Here is a 20980-nt window from a genome sequence, read left to right on the forward strand (position 1 = left end):
TAAAAGATTAAGTACATCAACAATAATGTTCTAGTAAAAAAATACCAATTTGAGGCATTCTATCTTAACTGAAATCTCAAAGGGAAAATATAACTATGAATAATACTTGTGATTCTAAAGCTGAAATAAACATTACATGATGAAATATAATAACTGGTTAAAATCATTCCAATAAGAGCCAGGAAATTGTGTTATGGCTATCCGAAGCATTATGTTTATGTAACTTTTACCACACATTTGTTTTGTGTAGGACACAACTGGCAACTGGCAATTCTTCACATACATTTGAAAGATAACCTGGCTATTAGTCTTTATCTAACTTACAAGAATCTGTTTTATTAATTAAAATGTACTTCAACAGTAATCTGAGTACTAAAGAACAGGATTGGAAGGTGCTGTGGCTAAACGGTAGAGCATCTACTTGGCATACAGATTAAATCCCAAAAATTTGACCAGGTTAAATCCCAGACATCTTTAGTTAAACAAATAAGGTAGTAGGTGATGTGAAAAATCTCTGGCTGAGACCCTGGAAAGTCACTGGCAAGTCTCAGTAGACAGTACTACCCTTCACGGGTCAATGGTCTGATCCAATAAAGGGCAGCTTCTTGTGTTCATATTTAATCATAACCCAGTTAATCCAGACAAGAGAGATGTATTAGATGTGGAACCAATGTCAGGGAAATCATTAACACCAAAATGGCTCAGATATTAAAGGAGGATTCTGCTACAGTCATATGGTTTTAAATGACTGTCTGAAGTACATCACCATATGGGTGGGCATTGTGAGTTCCTGCAATGTGCAGGGGGTTAGACTAGATGACTAACTGTATGATTCTATGATTCTGTCCTCAGCTCACTAACGTATTGTACAGTCAGAATCAGAATAATGCCAATGGGTGTCATTTGAACTGAGTGTATTCCTTCTAAATCCCAGATGGTAAGATTACTCTGTTTTAACAGCAACTTCTGAAGGAATGTACTTAGGTTTATGTTCTCAGTTGCTCTGTGAGAAGAGTTCATCCAGCAGGTTTATATATGTTTTGTTGTCAGTATTTAAGAATTGGTGGATGTATTCAAGGCCAGTACTGACAATAGCCTATTTCTGCTTATCCAGTTTTAATCGTTTTCCCTCTTTGCTTCACAGGATGTGACATGTGTGCTGATAACCGTAATGGAGAATGCCCCATGCATGGTCCTCTGCATTCATTGCGTCGCTTGGTGGGCACGAGTAGTGCTGCAGCAGCAGCACCTCCACCTGAGATTCCTGAATGGCTTCGGGATCTGCCACGGGAAGTATGTTTGTGCACCAGCACTGTGCCTGGCTTGGCTTATGGCATTTGTGCTGCCCAGAGAATTCAGCAGGGCACCTGGATTGGGCCTTTCCAGGGAGTTCTTCTTCTTCCAGAAAAGGTGCAGACTGGAGGAACCAGGAATACTCAGCATCTCTGGGAAGTAAGTTTTGTTTCAAGCATTTTGGCTCTTAAAAATCTGATTCAATAATGAAGAAATATGTTTTGATACTACTTCTATATTTTCAAAACTAACCTATAATTAATTTAAATGTGTACTTAAGGGGGGCATACAAACTCTGCTCTGCTCACATTTTCTGGCTGTCATTATCAGAAGACTATTGTTGAAGTGCATTTTTATGAATAATAATAAGAGTTGGTTATTATATGCCATTTTTGTCTACCAGAAGGAGTCTCAAAATGGCTTACAATCGCCTCCCTTTTCTTCTCCTCACAATGGACATCCTATGAGGTAGGTGGGGCAGAGAGAGCCCTGGTATTACCGCTCGGTCAGAACAGCTTTATCAGTGCTGTGATGAGACCAAGGTCTGGCTCTCTACTTATAATTTAGTGATAAACACTAGCCATATATGTAATGTAACTGCAGGCTGTACTGTTACAGAACTTTTGAAAGCTAAGCAAGTTCTTTTGAAATCCATGAACTCCTAAAATAAGTATATACAACTGGGATGACGGTGTCTCTTCCATATAACACTGGAAATTGTTAGTTTACAGTACTACAGAACTCTGGCCATCGCTTCACATAATATGGAGGATTATGGGTTTGTACACAAAAGACTAAGATTATTTTTTAGGAATTTCTGTATTAGCTGATAGTACTAATACTATGGTAGGTCAGTGGTCCCCAACTCCCGGTCCAAAGTTGGGGTGCTCTGCAGTGGCCGCTATGACTGGGGCTCCCCCTTGGCATGGCACTGCGCAGTTGCTGCTGACAGCACCCCCCAGCGGGTGGTGGGACGTCAGTGGCACCAGTGGGAAAGCAAGTGGAGCAGGGGCTCAGGTGTCGGCAGCGACATCCCTCGCCAAAAGACTACCCCCCCCAAACCTCAGTAAAATTGTCAAGCATTGACTTGTCTCCGGTGATAAAAAGGTTGGGGACCACTGCGGTAGATGATAGAAGACAGTAACATTTATTTTTTTTATTTAAAATTCGTGTCTTAATGTTATTTTAACTCATAAGCTAAGGATTGGGTTTAGATAGAAGTTAACGGATGACAACAACAACAGAAGTTAACCATAATCTGAATTAGATACATCCTGTTAGTAACTTGAGCAGTTCTGCAGGGCCTGCAAAAGAGAGCTCCTCCACCAGGCATTTGGTTGAGGTTGACCTGTACCATCACTTCCCAAGGGCCCTCCTCCTGAGCCCCCTCCTATGGCACCCACTGCAGTTCTGCCCAACCCACTGGGCTATCAGTATGTTACTTTAATGTTTAATTTTTCTACGGTTCCATGTTGCTTGTTGTTTCACTTCATTCATAATTGTTGATCTAAGTTATCTGTATTGTTTCTGTTCTATGTGAACTGCCCTGAGCCTTCAGGGAGAGCAGTATACAAATATAATAAACAAACAAACAAATACAGTTATAGTTAATCTGAACAAAAAAAAAACGTTTATTATGATCTAATAGAGAAGGAAGTTAATCCTTTGAATTTGGGCACTAATCTGAGAGTGCTTCATTTTCACAAGACATAAGGTACAGAAGCGAAAGGGGGGAAGAACATGAAGGAATAATAGGGTTGAGAGCCATCACAAAATGGAAGATACTGACAGGAATAATGACCAACCAGTTTACCAGCAAAGAGGATTGCACTGATATATTTCCTTTCTTTGTACAGTATTTCTAGCAGTCAGTGCTTTCAAAATGCCACATAAACACAGAAAACTGGCATTTCCCTTCCTTTATCCATTTACCACTTGTCCAGGAATGTGCAATGACAGATTCACAGTTACATGCAATAAATGTTATTGCTTTGCAATGGTTAATAAGTGTGTAACTAAGTACGTGACTAGGTGTCTGGCTTCTTAAGGTCTCAGATACAAGCCTCCATTACTATTATACAAGACTATCTCACTTATTTGTGGTTTCAGATGTCTGTTTTTCTTGCTCAGTAGGTTAGAAATTTTAAATGGGCACCTATTCTCCATCTGCTTGGGAAGTAATCTTTGAGAATCTATGCGATTGAATACAAAACCAGAAAAGTACAGCCGGAAATTTGTTTCCCATTAAAAAAAAACAGAAATGGATAAAAAACAAGAAAAAACTAAAAGAACACAACTATAATAAATAATGATTATCAAAATGAATAAAATATGAATGCAAATAATTCTATGAAAGCATGCACAATTGTTATTTTACAACATAAAGACAGATTTTGTGTTGCTAGCCATACGTTTTAGCATACTTTGTCATAAATTTACAAATGTGTCTATATGTTTACCTCAGCAGAATCCAATTTATTCCAGTTATAGCCCACTGAAAACAATGGAACAGGAACTGAACTTTTAATAATGCAAACATATGCAGAACTATCTGAATCTAAACCCATTTATTTCAATTAGATTAATTCTACATAGGATTTCTTCATAAACCCCTTCTATATTAATAAACTCCTTAAAAGTTAAAAGTTAAAAAAATAAAACATGCAAAATTTCAATAACCAAATGAAGTTGTTTTTATAATGTCACCTGGCCAAATTTAGAATCATAGAGTTGGAAGGGGCAATAAAGCCATCTAGTCCAACCGTCTGCTCAGTGCAGGATCAGCCTAAAGCATCCATGATAAGTACCTGTCCAGCTGCTGCCTGAAGATTGCCAGTGAGGGGGAACTGATTACCTCCTTTGGTGGACTATTCCACTGCTGAACTACTCTGACTGATCCCCCCCCGTCATATCTAGCTACTACCATTCTACATGTAGTTTAAAACCATTCCTGAGGGTCCTATCCTCCACTGCCAGCAGGAACTGCTCCCTGCCCTCCATTCAGATACATAAAGAGAGCACTCATGTCCTCTGTGAACCCCCTCTTCTCCAAACTGAACATTCTCGAGTCCCTCAGCCTTTCTGAAGACTGTGTATAAATAAATATGAAAAAGACACTGAAAGATGTATGCATGGGAAGAATTACGCATGCTTGCCTATGTGAATGATGATATTTTGCTTTGGAACCTAACATGTAACAGAAACAGGATCATAACATGGTACAAAATATACAGGAAATAAAAAGTAGCTGCTGCTTATTCTGGGATTGTATATTGTTGTTCTCTCTCTCTCTCTCTCTCTCTCTCTCCCCCCCCCCTCTGTTGGCCTCTATTTTGGGGGAGCACTTGAGCAAGATGCTGTCAGTGTTGCCTTTGCATTTCTTAGCCTGCTTCCTTCTCACTGACAGGGCTGCTTCAGATGGCTGGTGCTGGAGGAGATGGAAGAACAAAGATAGGGCAGGAGTATGTCAAGATATGAAGGCAAATGGAAGAACAAGCTCATAGAGTAAATGTAGAGATCAGGAGCAGGAAATGGAAGATAACTTGAAACCAGAGTAGGCATTTAAAGGGGAATATCATATGGTCAATACAATGAGATAGGTCATTTGCAGAGGAACAAGGAATGACAATGGAAGTCAAGGGAGCAAAAGGTTGCCATAATCAAAGATGTCAGAGATTTAAGCAGAATTTTTGCTGATGGTTCAGAAATAAAGGCCCATATAGTAACAGTGTTTGTCAGGGAGAAATTGCATGTTAAGGCAATGCCCTTAATATAAAGTGCATATAGAGGGAGGAATCATAGCTTCCTATTTGGTTTAGGCAGCAAATAATAATGTCAGAGAATCAATGAAGTAATTGAAAAGGTGATGTCTTGGTATGAATCTGAATCACTTGAACCACCATTCATTGGTTCAGATTTGGTAGAATCCAAAGCAGTCCAAATTATTTCTTCTACACCTGCCTCTCCTCCCTCCTTCTCAGCCAGGAAAGAAAGTGTGCAGGAGGTGTTTAAAGGGCATGCCGAGCAGTTGATGATGACACATCAGGTGGTTGGCAGGCTGTCTCTCACCTTCCTTTTCAGGCACTGCCAGAGAAAGCAGAGGGAGACATTTAAAGGGTGCACCAAGCAGCTGATATTTCATGATCATTTACAAAAGTTTAAAATAAGAACCCATATGGTGATGGCTGGTGGCTTGGGGCTGCCTGAGCGCTGGAGGTGCAGGAGGTGGCTGGGCCTTTGGGTCAGTGGTGCACCATAGGGGCTGCAGGGTTCTCCTGCATCCACCCCCAGTTGCAGCCAGGTTTCTGACCCAGCGGCTGTGGGGTGTCTCTACTAGGAGGGGGCGATGGCTTCTAACATGCAGCCACAGTGGTGTGTTAACCTGGCGGCAGTGCCTGCTGGCTTGTCGTGGCCATGGTTGGTGCCTCCTTCTGGTCACTGCCGCCTCCTGTCAGGCATCATCGCTTCCTTGAAGTGGCTGCCACCTGGGGTCTGCTGGCCGCCCCTTAGGGGCACCACTGCCTCCTCCTCTGGGCTGGTGGCTGCAGCCCCTGCCAGCATCCCCAGCCAGGTGAAGAAGCAATATATGCTGGGCTCGGTGGCTGGTGGGGAGTGTGTGGGCACGAGGTAGCGCATGCTTCGTGGCTGGGTTTTAGGATGGGTGCTGTGGGGGCCAGCCCAGTCCGGGTGCAGCTGTGATGGCTGCACCTGGATTGGGCTGCTGTGCCGGAAACGGAATCGGGATACTGTCCCGGACAGTGGACCACCCATAGTGCAGTTTCCCAAATATTTAGAGGAACTATTATAAAGATAATAGGAATACCATGTGTTGAGAGAGAATAACAAAAGACCAAGAACCTGAAATAAGATCATATACTTGTGAAAACACTGGGTTATAAATTAGAAAGGCTGGAAGAGAACTCATTGAGGATGGAGTCATGAAAGGTGATGTTGCAGTGTATCAAAGACAGCAAAGGAGTCAAGGAGAATAAAGCCAAATGAGAAATGTTTAGACTTAACATTTGGAGCTCATGAATGAATTTGGTGTGGGCTGTTTCAGTAGAATGAATAAGATAGAAGCCAACTCGCAGAAAGCCAAGAGACTAGCTAGAAGACACAGCACTGAATCAATGGGACTAAGAGCTGAAAAATTCAAATGTGAAGGATATAGTAAAATCTGGACATGAATTACAGGAACATGATGAGTAAATTTTGAAAAGGGGATATGATGTGTTAGCATGCAGAAGGAAGAAACCAGAGAATCAGGATAGGGTGATTGTCTGGGGAAGAAGAGGGACAATCATAGTCCAACTATGTGAGTGTAGTATTCTTATATTTAGCAAAATGTACATTAATGATTATCCAGCTTCCTGTTCGCTAATATAGTAATCTTGTATTCTGAAATACTGATTCTTAGCAATCTTATAGTGGTTCCCCATATGAATAAAATAAATTTGACAATTAAACACCAATCCAGATGTAGTACTCTTTTATTTGCTTTACTTTGGCAGACATCAGGGTTATTGCATTTGATGTAGAGCTGGATACCATGGACATATTTTTTGGCATGTCTATGCAAGAATTCCTGCCACACATTCAATGTTTGCTTTGTATGTAATCCATATAGTTCAATGTACAGCAACGTAAAGTAAATTAAACACCATTCCATTACCTCATGACATGGCCTGACACCTATGGGTGTTCATTGGTAAATTATATGGTGCTTTATCAATCATCCAAGTCAGTTTTTTTACAGCTTTCAGAGAAAAAGAATAATCTTTGCAGTAAGCCAAAACATGAGTCACTTTAGTAATCCTTTTATTTATTTTTGACCATTTTTAGTCAACACATAATTTGCTTGTGTTTCATCAAAACACAATAAACTCAATTTGTTTAATGCAAAAATATTGCTGAGTTGAATAAGCAAATAGTGTTCTTTATCACATATGCTTCAATAATATTTCTAGTTTGTTCATCCTGAATTAATAAAAATAATTCCCCCCTTAGTATTTTTTTGCAAAAACAGAGAAACTTTTATCAGAAATCAGGATTTCTTGAAGAAAATGAGATGATTTTTCCTTAATGTGCATTCTAAGAAAGAAGCGAAAGTGTACTTGCTTCCAGCATGTATTGAAACATTATCTCAGTTATTAATGTGTCTTTATTCCCAAGAGATAAATTAATCTAGCTGCACAAGTTTTCTCCTTTCTGTTTAATGTCAAATTATAGCAAGACTAGACTAAAAGAATGCATAGAGGATACACTTTAAATTCCACTGGACTATGCAGACATTTAAAAGGTTTTAAAGTTTTTGTTGTACTTTTTTCAGATTTTCTGGCTATCAATGGCAAATTATGTACCCTTTTTATTCCTCCCCCTCAACAGTAGAAAACCTGTACAGTAACTGTTTTGGGTGTAGAGTTGCTAAAGTTACACTGAAGTTACATAGTTGTTAAAGTTACACTGACTGGTTAAGTGCAAGTGAAGCATCTTAATTTTTATGGTCAGAAAACTAGTTTTAGGTGCTGAAAATTAATTAATGCTTGCCTACATAATCTCTTTAATGATATACTCTCACTTTCGCTGGAATTTCTTTTTAAAGATTTAAAAATTACTTTTTATTTAAATAAACAAGTTACAGATACAGTCTTAAAATTTATTGAAACCTGGAATGATGCATTATTAGTGGGATAAATGAATGTACTCTTATTCAAATCTTGAATACATTTATATAGATGTCTGTGGGTTTAATAAAAATTAAATTCAAATAAATGTGTTAATGATTGCAATCTGGCACTCTGAGCCTAAACCAACTTTGTTGGAAGAGTGTTCTCATTCTGTTATAAATTTTCAAGTGTACTTTAAAGTTTGATGGTAAGTATGGATGGGAATGAACCAGCTTCCAAACTAAAGCTCATGATGAATTTTGGCTGGTTTGTGGTTCATGAAGTGAAGTTTATGGCAGATTAACCTGCATGAACTTTCCATGAACTTTCAAGCTATGGCGATTCATGAATGAATACATTTCCAGACAAATTCTCTCTGTTCAATCTAAAATTTTATCAAACTTCAAAATAATGGGGGGACAGAAATTGATGGACATGTACAAGAGAATTCAGGGGAAATACCCCTGCAATTTTGATGTCTCTAGAATTAACAGGATCCATTATATATGCTCCTAAATATCTTTAATCTGCACCTGTCATTTTCCCAGAAAGCACTTTCCTGGGGGTACCTTATTGGGGGGCCAGAACTCAGACTCCATTTGTTGAATCTTCACCAAACATGGATAATAGGCAGACGAGAGTCAGCCAGTTATCCCCTCCAAGGTTGGTGTCTCTAGCATGCCCTGGGTGGCTGTTCTATCCAATAGTGGAATTAGGGTATGGCAACTAGGGCTCACACCATATCTGATGGGGGCCTCTGGGCACTGTTAAACCCCTGCAGGCACTGGGAGCTGTGCGCCCCAACCAAACTTCCCAGCTTCGCAGTACACATAACAGCTATGGGTAGCCCATATCCCAGTGCTGTGGACCTGAGGCTGGGCATGGTAGACACTCACATTGAATGGCATGACATACTGACCAACAGGCAAGAGTTGGTGGATGAGGTGAAGGAGGTGGGGACCCTAGGGGGAAGTGACCATGTCCTCATAGAATTCCTTTTGAGATGGGGAGCCAAGGAAGCTTGTAGCCAGACGCGGATGTTGGATTTTCATAGGGCAAACTTTAATAAACTCAGAGACATGATTAGTGTCATACCATGGGCGAGAATGCTGTAATGGAAGGGAGCATGTGAAGGGTGGGCGCTACTCAAACAAGAGCTATTGCATGCTCAATCAATGACTATCCCAGAAAGACGAAAACACTGCAGGAGCTTTAAGAAGCCTATTTAGATGAACAGAGAATTTCAAGAGGAACTAAGAAAGAAAAGGAAATGGAGGGAAGGACAGAGCTCTAAAGAAGAGTACCTACAGGTTACTAGGTACTGTAGATCAATCATCAGAAAGGCCAAAGCTGAGAGTGAGCTAAGATTGGCTAGGGAAGCCCACTGTAACAAGAAAATATTTTTCAGTTATGTGAGGAACAAAGGTAAAGTAAAGGAGGCAATAGGCCCACTATTGGGTGCAGATGGACAAACTCTAAGGGAGGATGCAGAGAAAGCAGAAAGGCTCAGCGCCTATTTTGCATCTGTTTTTTCCCACAGGTCAAAGGGTTTAGGCACATCTAGAGATGGCAGTAGCCAAGAGATAGTGTCTGGGTGGCAGGTTGACATGGACAGAGAGGTTGTCGAGAGGCATTTAGCTGCATTGGATGAGTTCAAATCCCCTGGGCCGGATGAAATGCACCCAAGAGTGCTGAAAGAACTTTCCAGAGAACTTGTAGAACCCTTGTCCATCATCTTCGGGACCTCTTTAAGGACTGGAGATGTCCCGGAGGACTGGAAGAGAGCAAACGTTATTCCGATCTTCAAAAAAGGGAGGAAGGATGACCCGGGAAACTACAGACCAGTGAGTCTGACCTGTGTTGTGGGGAAGATAATGGAGCAGATATTAAAGGGAGCAATCTGCAAGCATCTGGAGGACAATTTGGTGATCCAAGGAAGTCAGCATGGATTTGTCTCCAACAGGTCCTGTCAGACCAACCTGGTTTCCTTTTTTGACCAAGTAACAGATTTGCTGGATCGTGGAAATTTGGTTGATGTCATTTACTTGGATTTTAGTAAAGCTTTTGATAAGGTTCCCCATGATGTTTTGATGGATAAATCGAAGGACTGCAATCTGGATTTTCAGATAGGTGGATAGGGAATTGGTTAGAGAACCGCACTCAAAGGGGCTTTTCGCACCGGGATCTTTGTAGCAAATTGGTTGCTGAATGAAAAATCGCCATTTAAAATAGTGGAATTCATCGTTATGCATACCTGCCTTTGTAGTGGAATCCAGTTGCGTTTTGTAGCGTTTCCCACAGGCTTCCGGTCTCGGCAAAAATCGCTAGAAAGGAAGCGCTCTTGCCAAGCTCGTCCCGCCCCTGGCCGTCAAGCAGCCAATGGGCAGCCGTTAGCATGCTCCCAAACAGCCCCTTTCCCTTTTAGAAAGTTTTTTTTTAAAAAAAACCAGACCCATTGCAACGAATCTGTGTTGATTCGTTGCAACGGAGAGACCCATCCAGCTGCCTGGTGTGTTTGAGCTGTCATTTGTTCGTTGCCACGCACCCTACGAGTGAAAAAAAGAATCCCCCCCCCTCTCACGGGCCCGATTTTCGGCTGAAAATCCAATGGGCAGCCGTTAGCATGCTTCCAAACAGCCCCTTTACCTTTAAGAAAGTTAAAAAAAAAAAACAGACCCATTGCAACGAATCTGTGTTGATTCGTTGCAACGGAGAGACCCATCCAGCTGCCTGGTGTGTTTGAGCTGTCATCTATTCGTTGCCACGCTCCCTCCGAGTGAAACCCCCCCCTCACGGGCCCGATTTTCGGCTGAATGTATGTGTAACAAATAAAGGGAAAATACATCAGCAAACGGGCTTCTCTTGTTTGTGCTTAGTGACTGAAAGGGAGGGACTGAAGCCGGGGAAGCCTCTAAACAGAGGCTCGCTGGTGCGTTTATCCCCGCTCGCTCGGAGAAAAAAAAATGGCGATCGCTTCGCCGGAAGATCAGAGGAGAGAACCAGGGGGAGGGACTTTGTAGAAACCGCAACAATGTTAACGCACAGGTCTTTTTCGCTAGTGTTGCAGATTGGTTGCAGGAGTGTATCGCTTTCCGGAGGGTGAATCCACTTTTGGGGATTTCCCTGAAAGCGCTACAAGGAAGCGCTTTTTGCAGATCGTTTTCAGGTGTGTGGCAGATTGTCAACGACGTTGTGCATAACGGCAAATCAGTAGCGTTTTCAATTGGCAACCATTGTGCGATTTTGAAGGCGTGCGAAAAGCCCCAAAGAGTTGTTGTCAATGGTGTTTCATCAGACTGGAGGGAGGTGGGTAGTGGGGTACCTCATGTCTCAGTGCTCGGCCCGGTACTTTTTAACATATTTATTAATGATCTAAATGAGGGGGTGGAGGGATTACTCATCAAGTTTCCAGATGACACCAAATTGGGAGGAGTGGCAAATACTTCAGAAGATAGAGACAGAGTTCAACAAGATCTGAACACAATGGCTAAATGGGCAAATAAGAACAAGATGCAATTTAATAAAGATAAGTGTAAAGTTCTGCATCTGGGCCAGAAAAATGAAAAGCATACCTACTGGATGGGGGATACGCTTCTAGGTAACACTGTGTGTGAACGACACCTTGGGATACTTGTGGATTGTAAACTAAACATGAGCAGGCAGTGTGATGCAGCGGTAAAAAAGGCGAATGCCATTTTGGGCTGTATCAACAGGGGGATCACATCAAAATCACAAGATGTCATAGTCCCATAGTATACGGCACTGGTCAGACCACACCTGGAGTACTGTGTGCAGTTCTGGAGGCTTCACTTCAAGAAGAACGTAGATAAAATTGAAAGGGTACAGAGGAGAGTGATGAGGATGATCTGGGGCCAAGGGACCAAGCCCTATGAAGATAGGTTGAGGGACTTGGGAATGTTCAGCCTGGAGAAAAGGAGGTTGAGAGGGGACATGATAGCCCTCTTTAAGTATTTGAAAGGTTGTCATTTGGAGGAGGGCAGGATGCTGTTCCCATTGGCTGTAGAGGAAAGGACACACAGTAATGGGTTTAAACTTCAAGTACAACGATATAGGCTAGATATCAGGAAAACAATTTTCACAGTCAGAGTAGTTCAGCAGTGGAATAGGCTGCCTAAGGAGATGGTGAGCTCCCCCTCACTAGCAGTCTTCAAGCAAAGGTTGGATACACACTTTTCGTGGATGCTTTAGGATGCTTTGGGCTGATCCTGCATTGAGCAGGAGGCTGGACTAGATGGCCTGTATCGCCCTTTCCAACTCTATGATTCTATGACATCCAATAGCTGCCTGATGTAAACCCTGCAAAATTGCCTCTGCCGCAGGCATTGGTATGGGTCACTCCCTGATGGCTGCCTGTCCCCTAGCTCAGTGGTCCCCAACCTTTTTCAGGCTGGGGACCAGGGGGGAGAGAGGGAGGCCCGGGGACCAGGAGAGGGAGAGCGGCGCTCGCCATGCAGTGCTAGCCAGCGGGCGCAAACGCGCAAGCGCAGAGCTGCCACACCTGTATGTTTGCGCCTGCTGGTGACCGCCGTGCGGTGAGTGCCGTTCTCCCTCTTCTCCCCCCTGGTCCCTGGGCTTCCCTCTCCCCTAGGCTTGAGCAATTCGGCCGCCAAAGCAGCCGATTGCTCCCAGCGCAGCGAGTGCTGCACCGCAGGGTGGGGGAGGCATGCCCAGTGGAGCGCTGCACCCACGCTTCCCTCCCCCCTGCCGCAGCCTGATACTGAGGGCTCCACAACCCGATACCGGGCTGCAGCCTGGAGGTTGGGGAACACTACCCTAGCTCACAGGGACAAGTCAAGGGAGGGGTGTGCATTTTTTAAATCTCATATTGTTTTGTTTGCTCCTGCTATATTGAGAATATTTCTGAAAAATCCCACATCCCAATATTGGTGTGGTATTTGTATCTGGGATATTTTAGAAATCATGATTTTTTTCAGGTCCAATAGACACAGGAAGAGAAATACTAGATTAAAAAAGCTAGCCTGATCATGGGGCTTGCTTGGCTTCTCCTGATACATGGTTTAAGCCAGTTTTCCTCAACCCCTGGTCTGGGGACTGGGACCGGTCCATGGATCAGTCAGTACCGGGCCACGGCTCCTTCTTGTCCTTCTTCCCGGGGGCTGCCCTGCCACTCTGCTGCTGGCTCAACTTTGGTACTCTTAGGCCATGGCTGCCATGGCTGGGGCTCCCCCTCGGCGTGGCATTGTGCAGCTACTGCTGGCAGCGCCCCCCAGTGGGTGGCAGGAAGTCAGGGGCGCCAGCGGGAAAGCAAGCAGAGCAGGGGGTGAGGCAGCGGCAGCCCTCTTGCAAAAGACTACCACCCCGCCCCCCGTGCCTCAGTAAAATTGTCAAGCATTGACCGGTCCCTGGTGATAAAAAGGTTGGGGACCACTGGTTTAAGCTATGCCACAAGAAAAGCTGGCCACAGGATCTGAATGTGGCAGAGAAGTCTCTCCCCACCACACACAGATACTGGCTGAGATGGCTTCTCCAGCAGCACAGTTTAAACCATGCTGCAGGAGAAATTGGCCCCAGAATCTGAGTGCAGTGGGGTGGTCTCTCCCTTCTCCTACAGCCAATTCTGGCTGGGCTTGCTTCTCTTTCAGTCTAGTTTAAACCAGGCTGCAGGAGAAGTGAGCAGCTGAAACTGCTGTACCACAGAGTACATTGCTCCATGCAGAAGATACTGGCTGGACTTATTTCTCCAGTAGTCCTGATGTTGTTTGTTTCTCCTGCCCCCATCCTCTATTGGTTGCAATAGAGGATAAATAATGTGTTTCAAGAGATCATAGTCCCAAGATGTGAATCTGTAAGTGAACACCAAAGGGATTTAAAGTGCTTGTAGTCATACCCAGACCCCGAGAAGCACATCTGGCCTCAACTAGGGCAGGGCCTTTTCAGTCCTGGCCCCTACCTGGTGGAATGAGTTCCTGAAAGAGCTGCGGGCCCTGCAGGAGCTTTCGATGTTCCACAGGACCTACAAGACAGAGCTCTTCCACCAGGTCTATGGTTGAGGCCAGCGTGCTAAGGAAGAGCTCTGAGTTACTCTGAGTTACTCTGATGGTGAGTTACCCCTGAGTTACTCTGATGGTGGGTGAAATGTCAGCATCCCTTTTTTGTCTACTCCAGGGCTGATATTAGGGCTGGGGTTTAGTGGTATTATATTTAGTGGTATTATATTTCTGCCACATCTTGTATACTTATGTATTGGACTGTTTGTGCATGGTATCATTATTTTTAGGGGTAATTTTATTGAGTAATTTTATTGGGTTTTTTATGCACTTTTGTAACTTGCCATGAGCCTTATTGGGAGTGGCGGTTAAGAAATCAAAATAATTAATAATAATGATGATGATGATGATGTCTATTTAAATGCCTTCTTCAAGTAGGGAGTTCATTCCAAGTGCATTTAAAGGTACTGAGCCTTTAAAATGCACTTTAACTGCAGCCTGCCAGTGGTCCTCCACCCCAAAAAAACAACAACTGGAATATTTTTTTTCTCAGTTCCACAGGGTCTGCAAGACGGAGCTCTTCCACCAGGTCTTTGGTTGAGACCATGTGGGTTAGATCTGGGCCTCTTACTGGCTAGCCAGGTCATTGGGCACCCTTGGAGTTGCCCCCTGAGACACTGTTGTCATAGGGTGTGTTCTATGGGGGGGGGGGATTTTTTGCTGCCTAGGGAGTAAGTTAATTTTTTTAGAGGGATTTTAATGTGGGTCGACTTCTGTTACCCACCATGAGCCATGTTAGTGGGAGTGGTGGGATATAAAGATAAAGATAAACAAACAAATGCAAAAATATTTGGGGGGGGGGCTGGTCAGTTTGATGTCCAGTATTTATTTAGCTATGTATATTCAGCTAAAAATATACCTGGAAAATACTGGCGAGGTATTTTTGAGTTTTTTCCCCATGTTGGATAAATTGAATACACAATTTTTTTTAAGAATCTTACATTTTTTTTACTTCACCAACACTAAAATACAACTATGAATGACAATAGAGGAAGCATTTAAACAAATTTTAGGGGCCATTCCACACGACTTAAATGTAGCAGAAGTCTTACCTTTGGTAAACGCTATTAATTCAACATTCCACATGACGTTGCACACAATCTGCAACACTCCCACAAAAATCGCTTTGTTGTAGCACTTTTCGGGAAATCCAGAAAAGTGGATTCCCCCTAAAAAAAACCCGCTAGACTCTTGAGAACAACGTGCAATACATCCAAAAAAGACATGTGCATTCTCAATGTAGCGGTAGAAAGAATGTCCCTCCCTCGCTCTCGCCTCCGAGCTTCTGGAGACGCGATCGCCGTTTTTTCCCCCTTAGACTGGCGAAAGCAACGAACGAGTGAGGCTTCACAGGCTAAAGTCCCTCCACAGAAGTGATTAACAGTAAAACAAAGCTCCCTACTGCAAGTGTCTTTAAAGTTTCCAAGCACAATACAGCCCCCCATTCGACACTGGCCACAATTTCGGCCACAAATCGTGCCCATGGGCGGGGTTTACTCGAAGAGCATGTAAACGATTAAGCTCCAGCTCCTACACCAGCAAAAAAAGGTCTTTCTGAGACAATGAATGAACAAATATTCATTGCGACTGGTGTGTTTGGGTTTTTAAAAAACAGTTTTTAAAGGGAAAGGGGCTTTTCGGGAGCACGAGCACAACAGTTCATTGGCTGTTCTTTGGATTGATGGCCAGGGGCGGGAAGAAGCATGGAAAAATATTGCTTCCTTTGTTGCAATTCCAGCAAGACCGGAAACCTGTGGGAAATGAATACAACGCTACTGGGACTTCAATATTCCATTAAAATTAAAGGTATGTGGAATGACGAAATTCCACTATTTAATATAGCGTTTCTGCATACTGAAAACATTCAGCAAAATTGGTCCTTGTGCGGAAAGCCGCTAGATATATTCTTGTATCTGTACTGGTGGAACAGTGTTGGAAATATTTGAACCCATGCTTGTTGCTCTGTCTTCACTCTAGTGAAGTAGTTTGCCTTCAAAGTTGCATTTGAATTCACCCTAACTTTCTCTTTAGGATTACAGCTTGTTACAGCTTGTTTGTCTCATAGGAAGATGCTCCATTTATGTAATATTTTGCTTTGTTCAGGTTGTAGGAGTGACAGCATTACTGTTGATTACAATAGCATAAGATGTCCTCACAATTGATGCTATTAGCATAAGCAGGAACTAAGAAATTGGGTTGGATCTAAAATACCTTTATCATTTTAGATCCAACCCAATTTCTTAGTTCCTGTGACTGAAAGTTCCCTTTCGTTCATGGGAAGACTTTTATTCATCGTTTGGATCCCAGCTATTGTAAGGGTCCATTTACACAATCTGTTTTGGAACTGCTCATGGAAATTTCAAGGGCAAATTTCCTTAGGGTTTGTATTTCAGGAACAATATACACATCTGTCCAGAATCCTGGACAGAGAAGAACTAGAATCCTACCTTTGTTTTTATGTAAGGAATACATTTCAGATGTAGTAATATGCTTAACACTTTCCTAAACTGCATTTTAGCCTAGCTTTTTGTTGCAAGAAAGCACAAGAGGATAAAATTATGTGTAACTCATAGCTATGTTAAGGTGAGAATTGTGTTTCTCAGCAATCCATCATCAAGAATTCTAGACTGCCTGTCAGCTCTGCTTCAAATATGTCATGTTCATAAAATTCAAATAATTTTGCCTTGAAAATAAACTTAGTAGTAGTTTTATTATGACTTTTAATGTAGAGTGTAAGAACCAGTTGGCCTGTATGGCTAATATGAGAAAACACACTTTTATGACCATTTTGTAAGTTTAATGCAGACAGTAAAACTGATTTCTGTGAGAGACATTTCCATCCTACAATTAATAGTGGAAAAGTAGTCAGATACAATTGGTTTATTCTACAATATACTCAAAGAACCACTTCTATACCTCTCGGAAATAAATATTGAAGTAAACTCCTATAAAACATGGTTAGTCCCCAAATATTTTTAGGGCATTTTCATAACATACAATCCTTATAGTTTATTAAAGAATTATGGATTGTGTTTAACAGCATGATTTTAAGCATACTTTTATATAGAAGTAAGTCCTACAGAAATTTGCAAGGGGTGTGAGGCTTGAGTCATAGGCTCCCCTAACAGGTGATCAGTCTTGTTAAAGCTGATGGTACCAGCCATTTGCTTGGTCCTACACTTGCAGGTTCATTCCAGCTTGCTTTTGTTCAACTGTGGGATGGGATTGATACATAAATAATTAGAGTTTCATTGACTGGATAAGTAAAACAAAAATAAGTACCGGATGTAATTCTAGTTTAAAACATCATTTTTTTGTTTGTAGACAGACAGACAGACAGACAGACAGACATGTCTCAGTATTAGCATACTTGTTATAAATTACAGGTATAAATTGTATCTGTTTCCTTTATGCATATACATACATTTCATCTGCCAAAAAAATGGAAGCGCATTTTAACAATTATTATAGTGTACATTATTAGTGTGGCCCTTTTCAGTTTTCTTTGAATAAGCAGGTTAATTCAATTGCATCATACATGTAAATTGGACCAGGATTGGACCCATAAAGGTTAAATAATCCAAAATACACTTATTAAATCTCATTTTGTTAAAGTTTCTCTTTATAGATACTACAAATGATTTTTAAAGTGTTATTCTGAATTTTAGTTGACCTAACATTCTCTAATGATAAAAAATTAAAATGTCAAGAATTTTTCATTTATTCATGAACCTTATTTCTGATTCTGAATTGAACAGACACATAAAACAAAATATCAATAATTCTTTAAACATTTTACTATTTTACCTAGGTTTTTTTTTTAGTAAACCGGAATTTTGCTACTAGAGAGAATCTAGCTTCAAAAGTTGGCTATTCTTTTCTCTCACACAATGGCACTGATTTATGTCAATAGTTATTTTACTTCAAGAAGGGGTGAAAATAATATGAATGCTATCTATTAGGATTGAAAATTTCTGATACCTGAATAGTGCTGTTAAAACCCCATTATTATATAGAAATTGTTTATAAAATCTGCCTTGCTGAACAGTGTTCATCTACCATTTTACACAAGGATATTTCATAGACTGAAACTATCTCTGGTATAATGCTATTTGATATACAGACATTTTGTTAACCACTCCTCCCACTACAAGGAAATACCATCCAGCACTTACTTTCCTTATAAGCCATTGCTACCTCCCCCCTCCAGATAAGTTACAGAATTCCATTATCCAAATTGTTACACATGTGTGACAGAGGTTGACCTTTAGTCATGTCAATCCTTTTTGTGTAGGCCTCAGGCTCCAGCTTAATAGCTCAAAGCCTGATTTACTCACTGTAATAAGGGCAGAAGGTCGAGCAATTGTCAGCCTGCCTGCTCGTACCCTTCTCAGAGCCTGGTTGAAGGCTGTTAACACAAAGCTTTTCAAAGTGAATTTACAACCACCACCACTGACAGAGGCCAATCAGTACACCATAAATGTCAGGTTAGTGAGATTGAGCAGTAAGTAAAGTACTGACAGCCAACCATTGGCTGAAATCAATTGCTTAGCATTTAATTGAGAATTGCAATCTATATATAGCTATATCTAAAATATGCAGAACAAGTTGCAAGAGGGAATGTGCAGATTTACATAATAACATTAATATCAAGAGATGCCTACTGCCACTTAATTCAAGAAAAAATAACAATTCTGAAAAAATGTGGTTCACTGTCTTGATTTCAGAATGCCTGAACTCTAAAAAACCAAAAGTATAGCATGCATCCATAGTCTCTCTTATGAAAGCCTTACATATAGGAGAGATTTTTTAACTCTATACTTATATTTTTATTTTATTTATTTATTTAGATTTTTATACCACCCTTCCCTACGGCTCTGGGCGGTTTACATAAAACGTATAGAACATTTATAGAGAACAATATCAATATAACAATAGCAATATAACAGATATCAGTATGACAAATAACAATAACATATCAGCTAGAACAACATTTCAACAAGCAACTTTGATAAGCCCTCAGTAGGTTCAACCGTGTGTGTTTAATGATACTTCCAAGAAAACTTGTTAGATTAATAAGAAAACAATTTGTACCTTAACGTGTTAATCTTCTTAAAAATAAAAGCTGAGTATATTGTAGAAGTCACTAATGAGTGATTATGTTCTGGGGGTTTGAATATCCATGAGATGTAGTTACTTACAAGACTGAATGTTTTTATCATTTTGTGCAATGACAGCTTGGACAACAATTCATTTAGCTTTGAAGACATCAGCATTAAAATGTAAGAATCCATTAAAATCCTGTATGCAAGGATTTATAAATTAGGCAATTTCCTTGATTATTGCAACCATTTACACAATTGATTGTCCCAGTGTGGCATAGGCAGATTCCAACAATCATTGACAAGAGCCATGTACTCAGCCATCTATATTCATTGTTCACTAAAAAAGGATGTCTGTGTACTATGAAGCTTCTCTTCCTCTCAAGGTCAATCATGCACTGAAATAAGTCTCCTAATGTAAGAGATCACATATCTTTAAAGAAGGCTCACATGCTATTTATAGGCAGTAATGATAACTAGAAAGCTTTTCTTTTCCCCTTCACTCTTAATTTGTTTGCAGATAGCCTTAGACATTCATTAGCATCTGTAGTGCATATTCTCTCTGTGATCTGTTATTGAGAGGTAAATAATTTTTGTAAATTGTGGTAGTAAATATTTATTTGATTGAAGATATAAAAGTCAATAATGTGTTTTATTTGTTGCTTTTTTAAAGTTCTAATTAACCAATAGATATACTGTACAGTCACTTGATTTCAGTCAATTTTTTCTGGCAAGACACAATAAAGATGTTATGTCACAAAGTGAATAAATTTGAATTAAGTCCTCTCTTGTAGAGAAAATGAAATAAATCATTTAACTATAAAACTAATCAATTAACTATAAAACCATGTATATTACTTTATATATGAAAAATAAGAAGTGTTATAAGAAGTGAAAATTTTATCAGATATAATTACAGGATTTGCTTACAAAGTGGTCATTTTCAGAAAAATTAAGCTGGTAAGAAAGAGATATGAATGAGGCTATGTGTAATGCACAGTAGTTATATTCTAAAGCTATTACTTGGGCACAATTTTGGAGGAGCCCAGTACAATTATGTGGCATTTCTGGTCTAGAATGACTAGGTCTGGCTCAACAGAAGTATTTTGGTATAGAACATCCCAGTGGTCTATGTAGTCCAGAATCTTGTTGTGATGGACTGCATCAAACAAGTCAGAAAATAATCAAAAAAGTATACTGGAGTTTGGAAAAGCACTGGAACAAAAGTCTTTCAACATAAAGATTTTAAGTAACTGAATAGCATAAGAAACTCTCATTAGCTTGAGGTATAAGAACTAAAGTCTGTGCATGTACTGATTTTACCTCTGAAATACATCATAAAATTACCCCTGATTTTCCTGAGCTCAGTCACAGAAGGGAAAGAAAAATGGAGAAAAAGTCTTGCCTCTGGGAGAGGGAAATGGGTGGGGCCGTCATAGTTGCGCTGAAGGGCGAGCAAAATACAAGTAAAGGGCAAGGCCTTCTTCTTATGTTGCTTCCTTTCTAATGCTGGTATGCAAAGGTCTATTGCCCCAGTCATTATGGCTATAGCCATTAATGAACCTCATTTCCATGAATAAGTTACAACTCTTGTGGCGCAGAGTGGTAAGGCAGCAGAAATGTTGTCTGAAAGCTCTGCCCATGAGGCTGGGAGTTCAATCCCAGCAGCCGGCTCAAGGTTGACTCAGCCTTCCATCCTTCCGAGGTCGGTAAAATGAGTACCCAGCTTGCTGGGGGGTAAACGGTAATGACTGGGGAAGGCACTGGCAAACCACCCCGTATTGAGTCTGCCATGAAAACGCTAGAGGGCGTCACCCCAAGGGGCAGACATGACTCGGTGCTTGCACAGGGGATACCTATACCTATACCTATAACTCTAAAGCAAAAGTTA

General features: G+C 41.1%; 1 protein-coding gene across 7 annotated transcripts in view; it reads left to right on the forward strand.

The window, feature by feature from the left end:
• The window catches only part of PRDM6 (PR/SET domain 6), a 147700-nt gene that overhangs the window by 15737 nt on the left and 110983 nt on the right, over positions 1-20980 (forward strand). For all 7 annotated transcript variants that reach the window (XM_077344410.1, XM_077344411.1, XM_077344412.1 and 4 more), the window contains exon 3: positions 1145-1452. In XM_077344410.1, coding sequence (XP_077200525.1) covers positions 1145-1452 — 308 coding nt within the window. The remainder of the gene's footprint in view (positions 1-1144; positions 1453-20980) is intronic.

This window comes from Paroedura picta, chromosome 7 (assembly GCF_049243985.1).
Source record: "Paroedura picta isolate Pp20150507F chromosome 7, Ppicta_v3.0, whole genome shotgun sequence".
NCBI lineage: Eukaryota > Metazoa > Chordata > Lepidosauria > Squamata > Gekkonidae > Paroedura > Paroedura picta.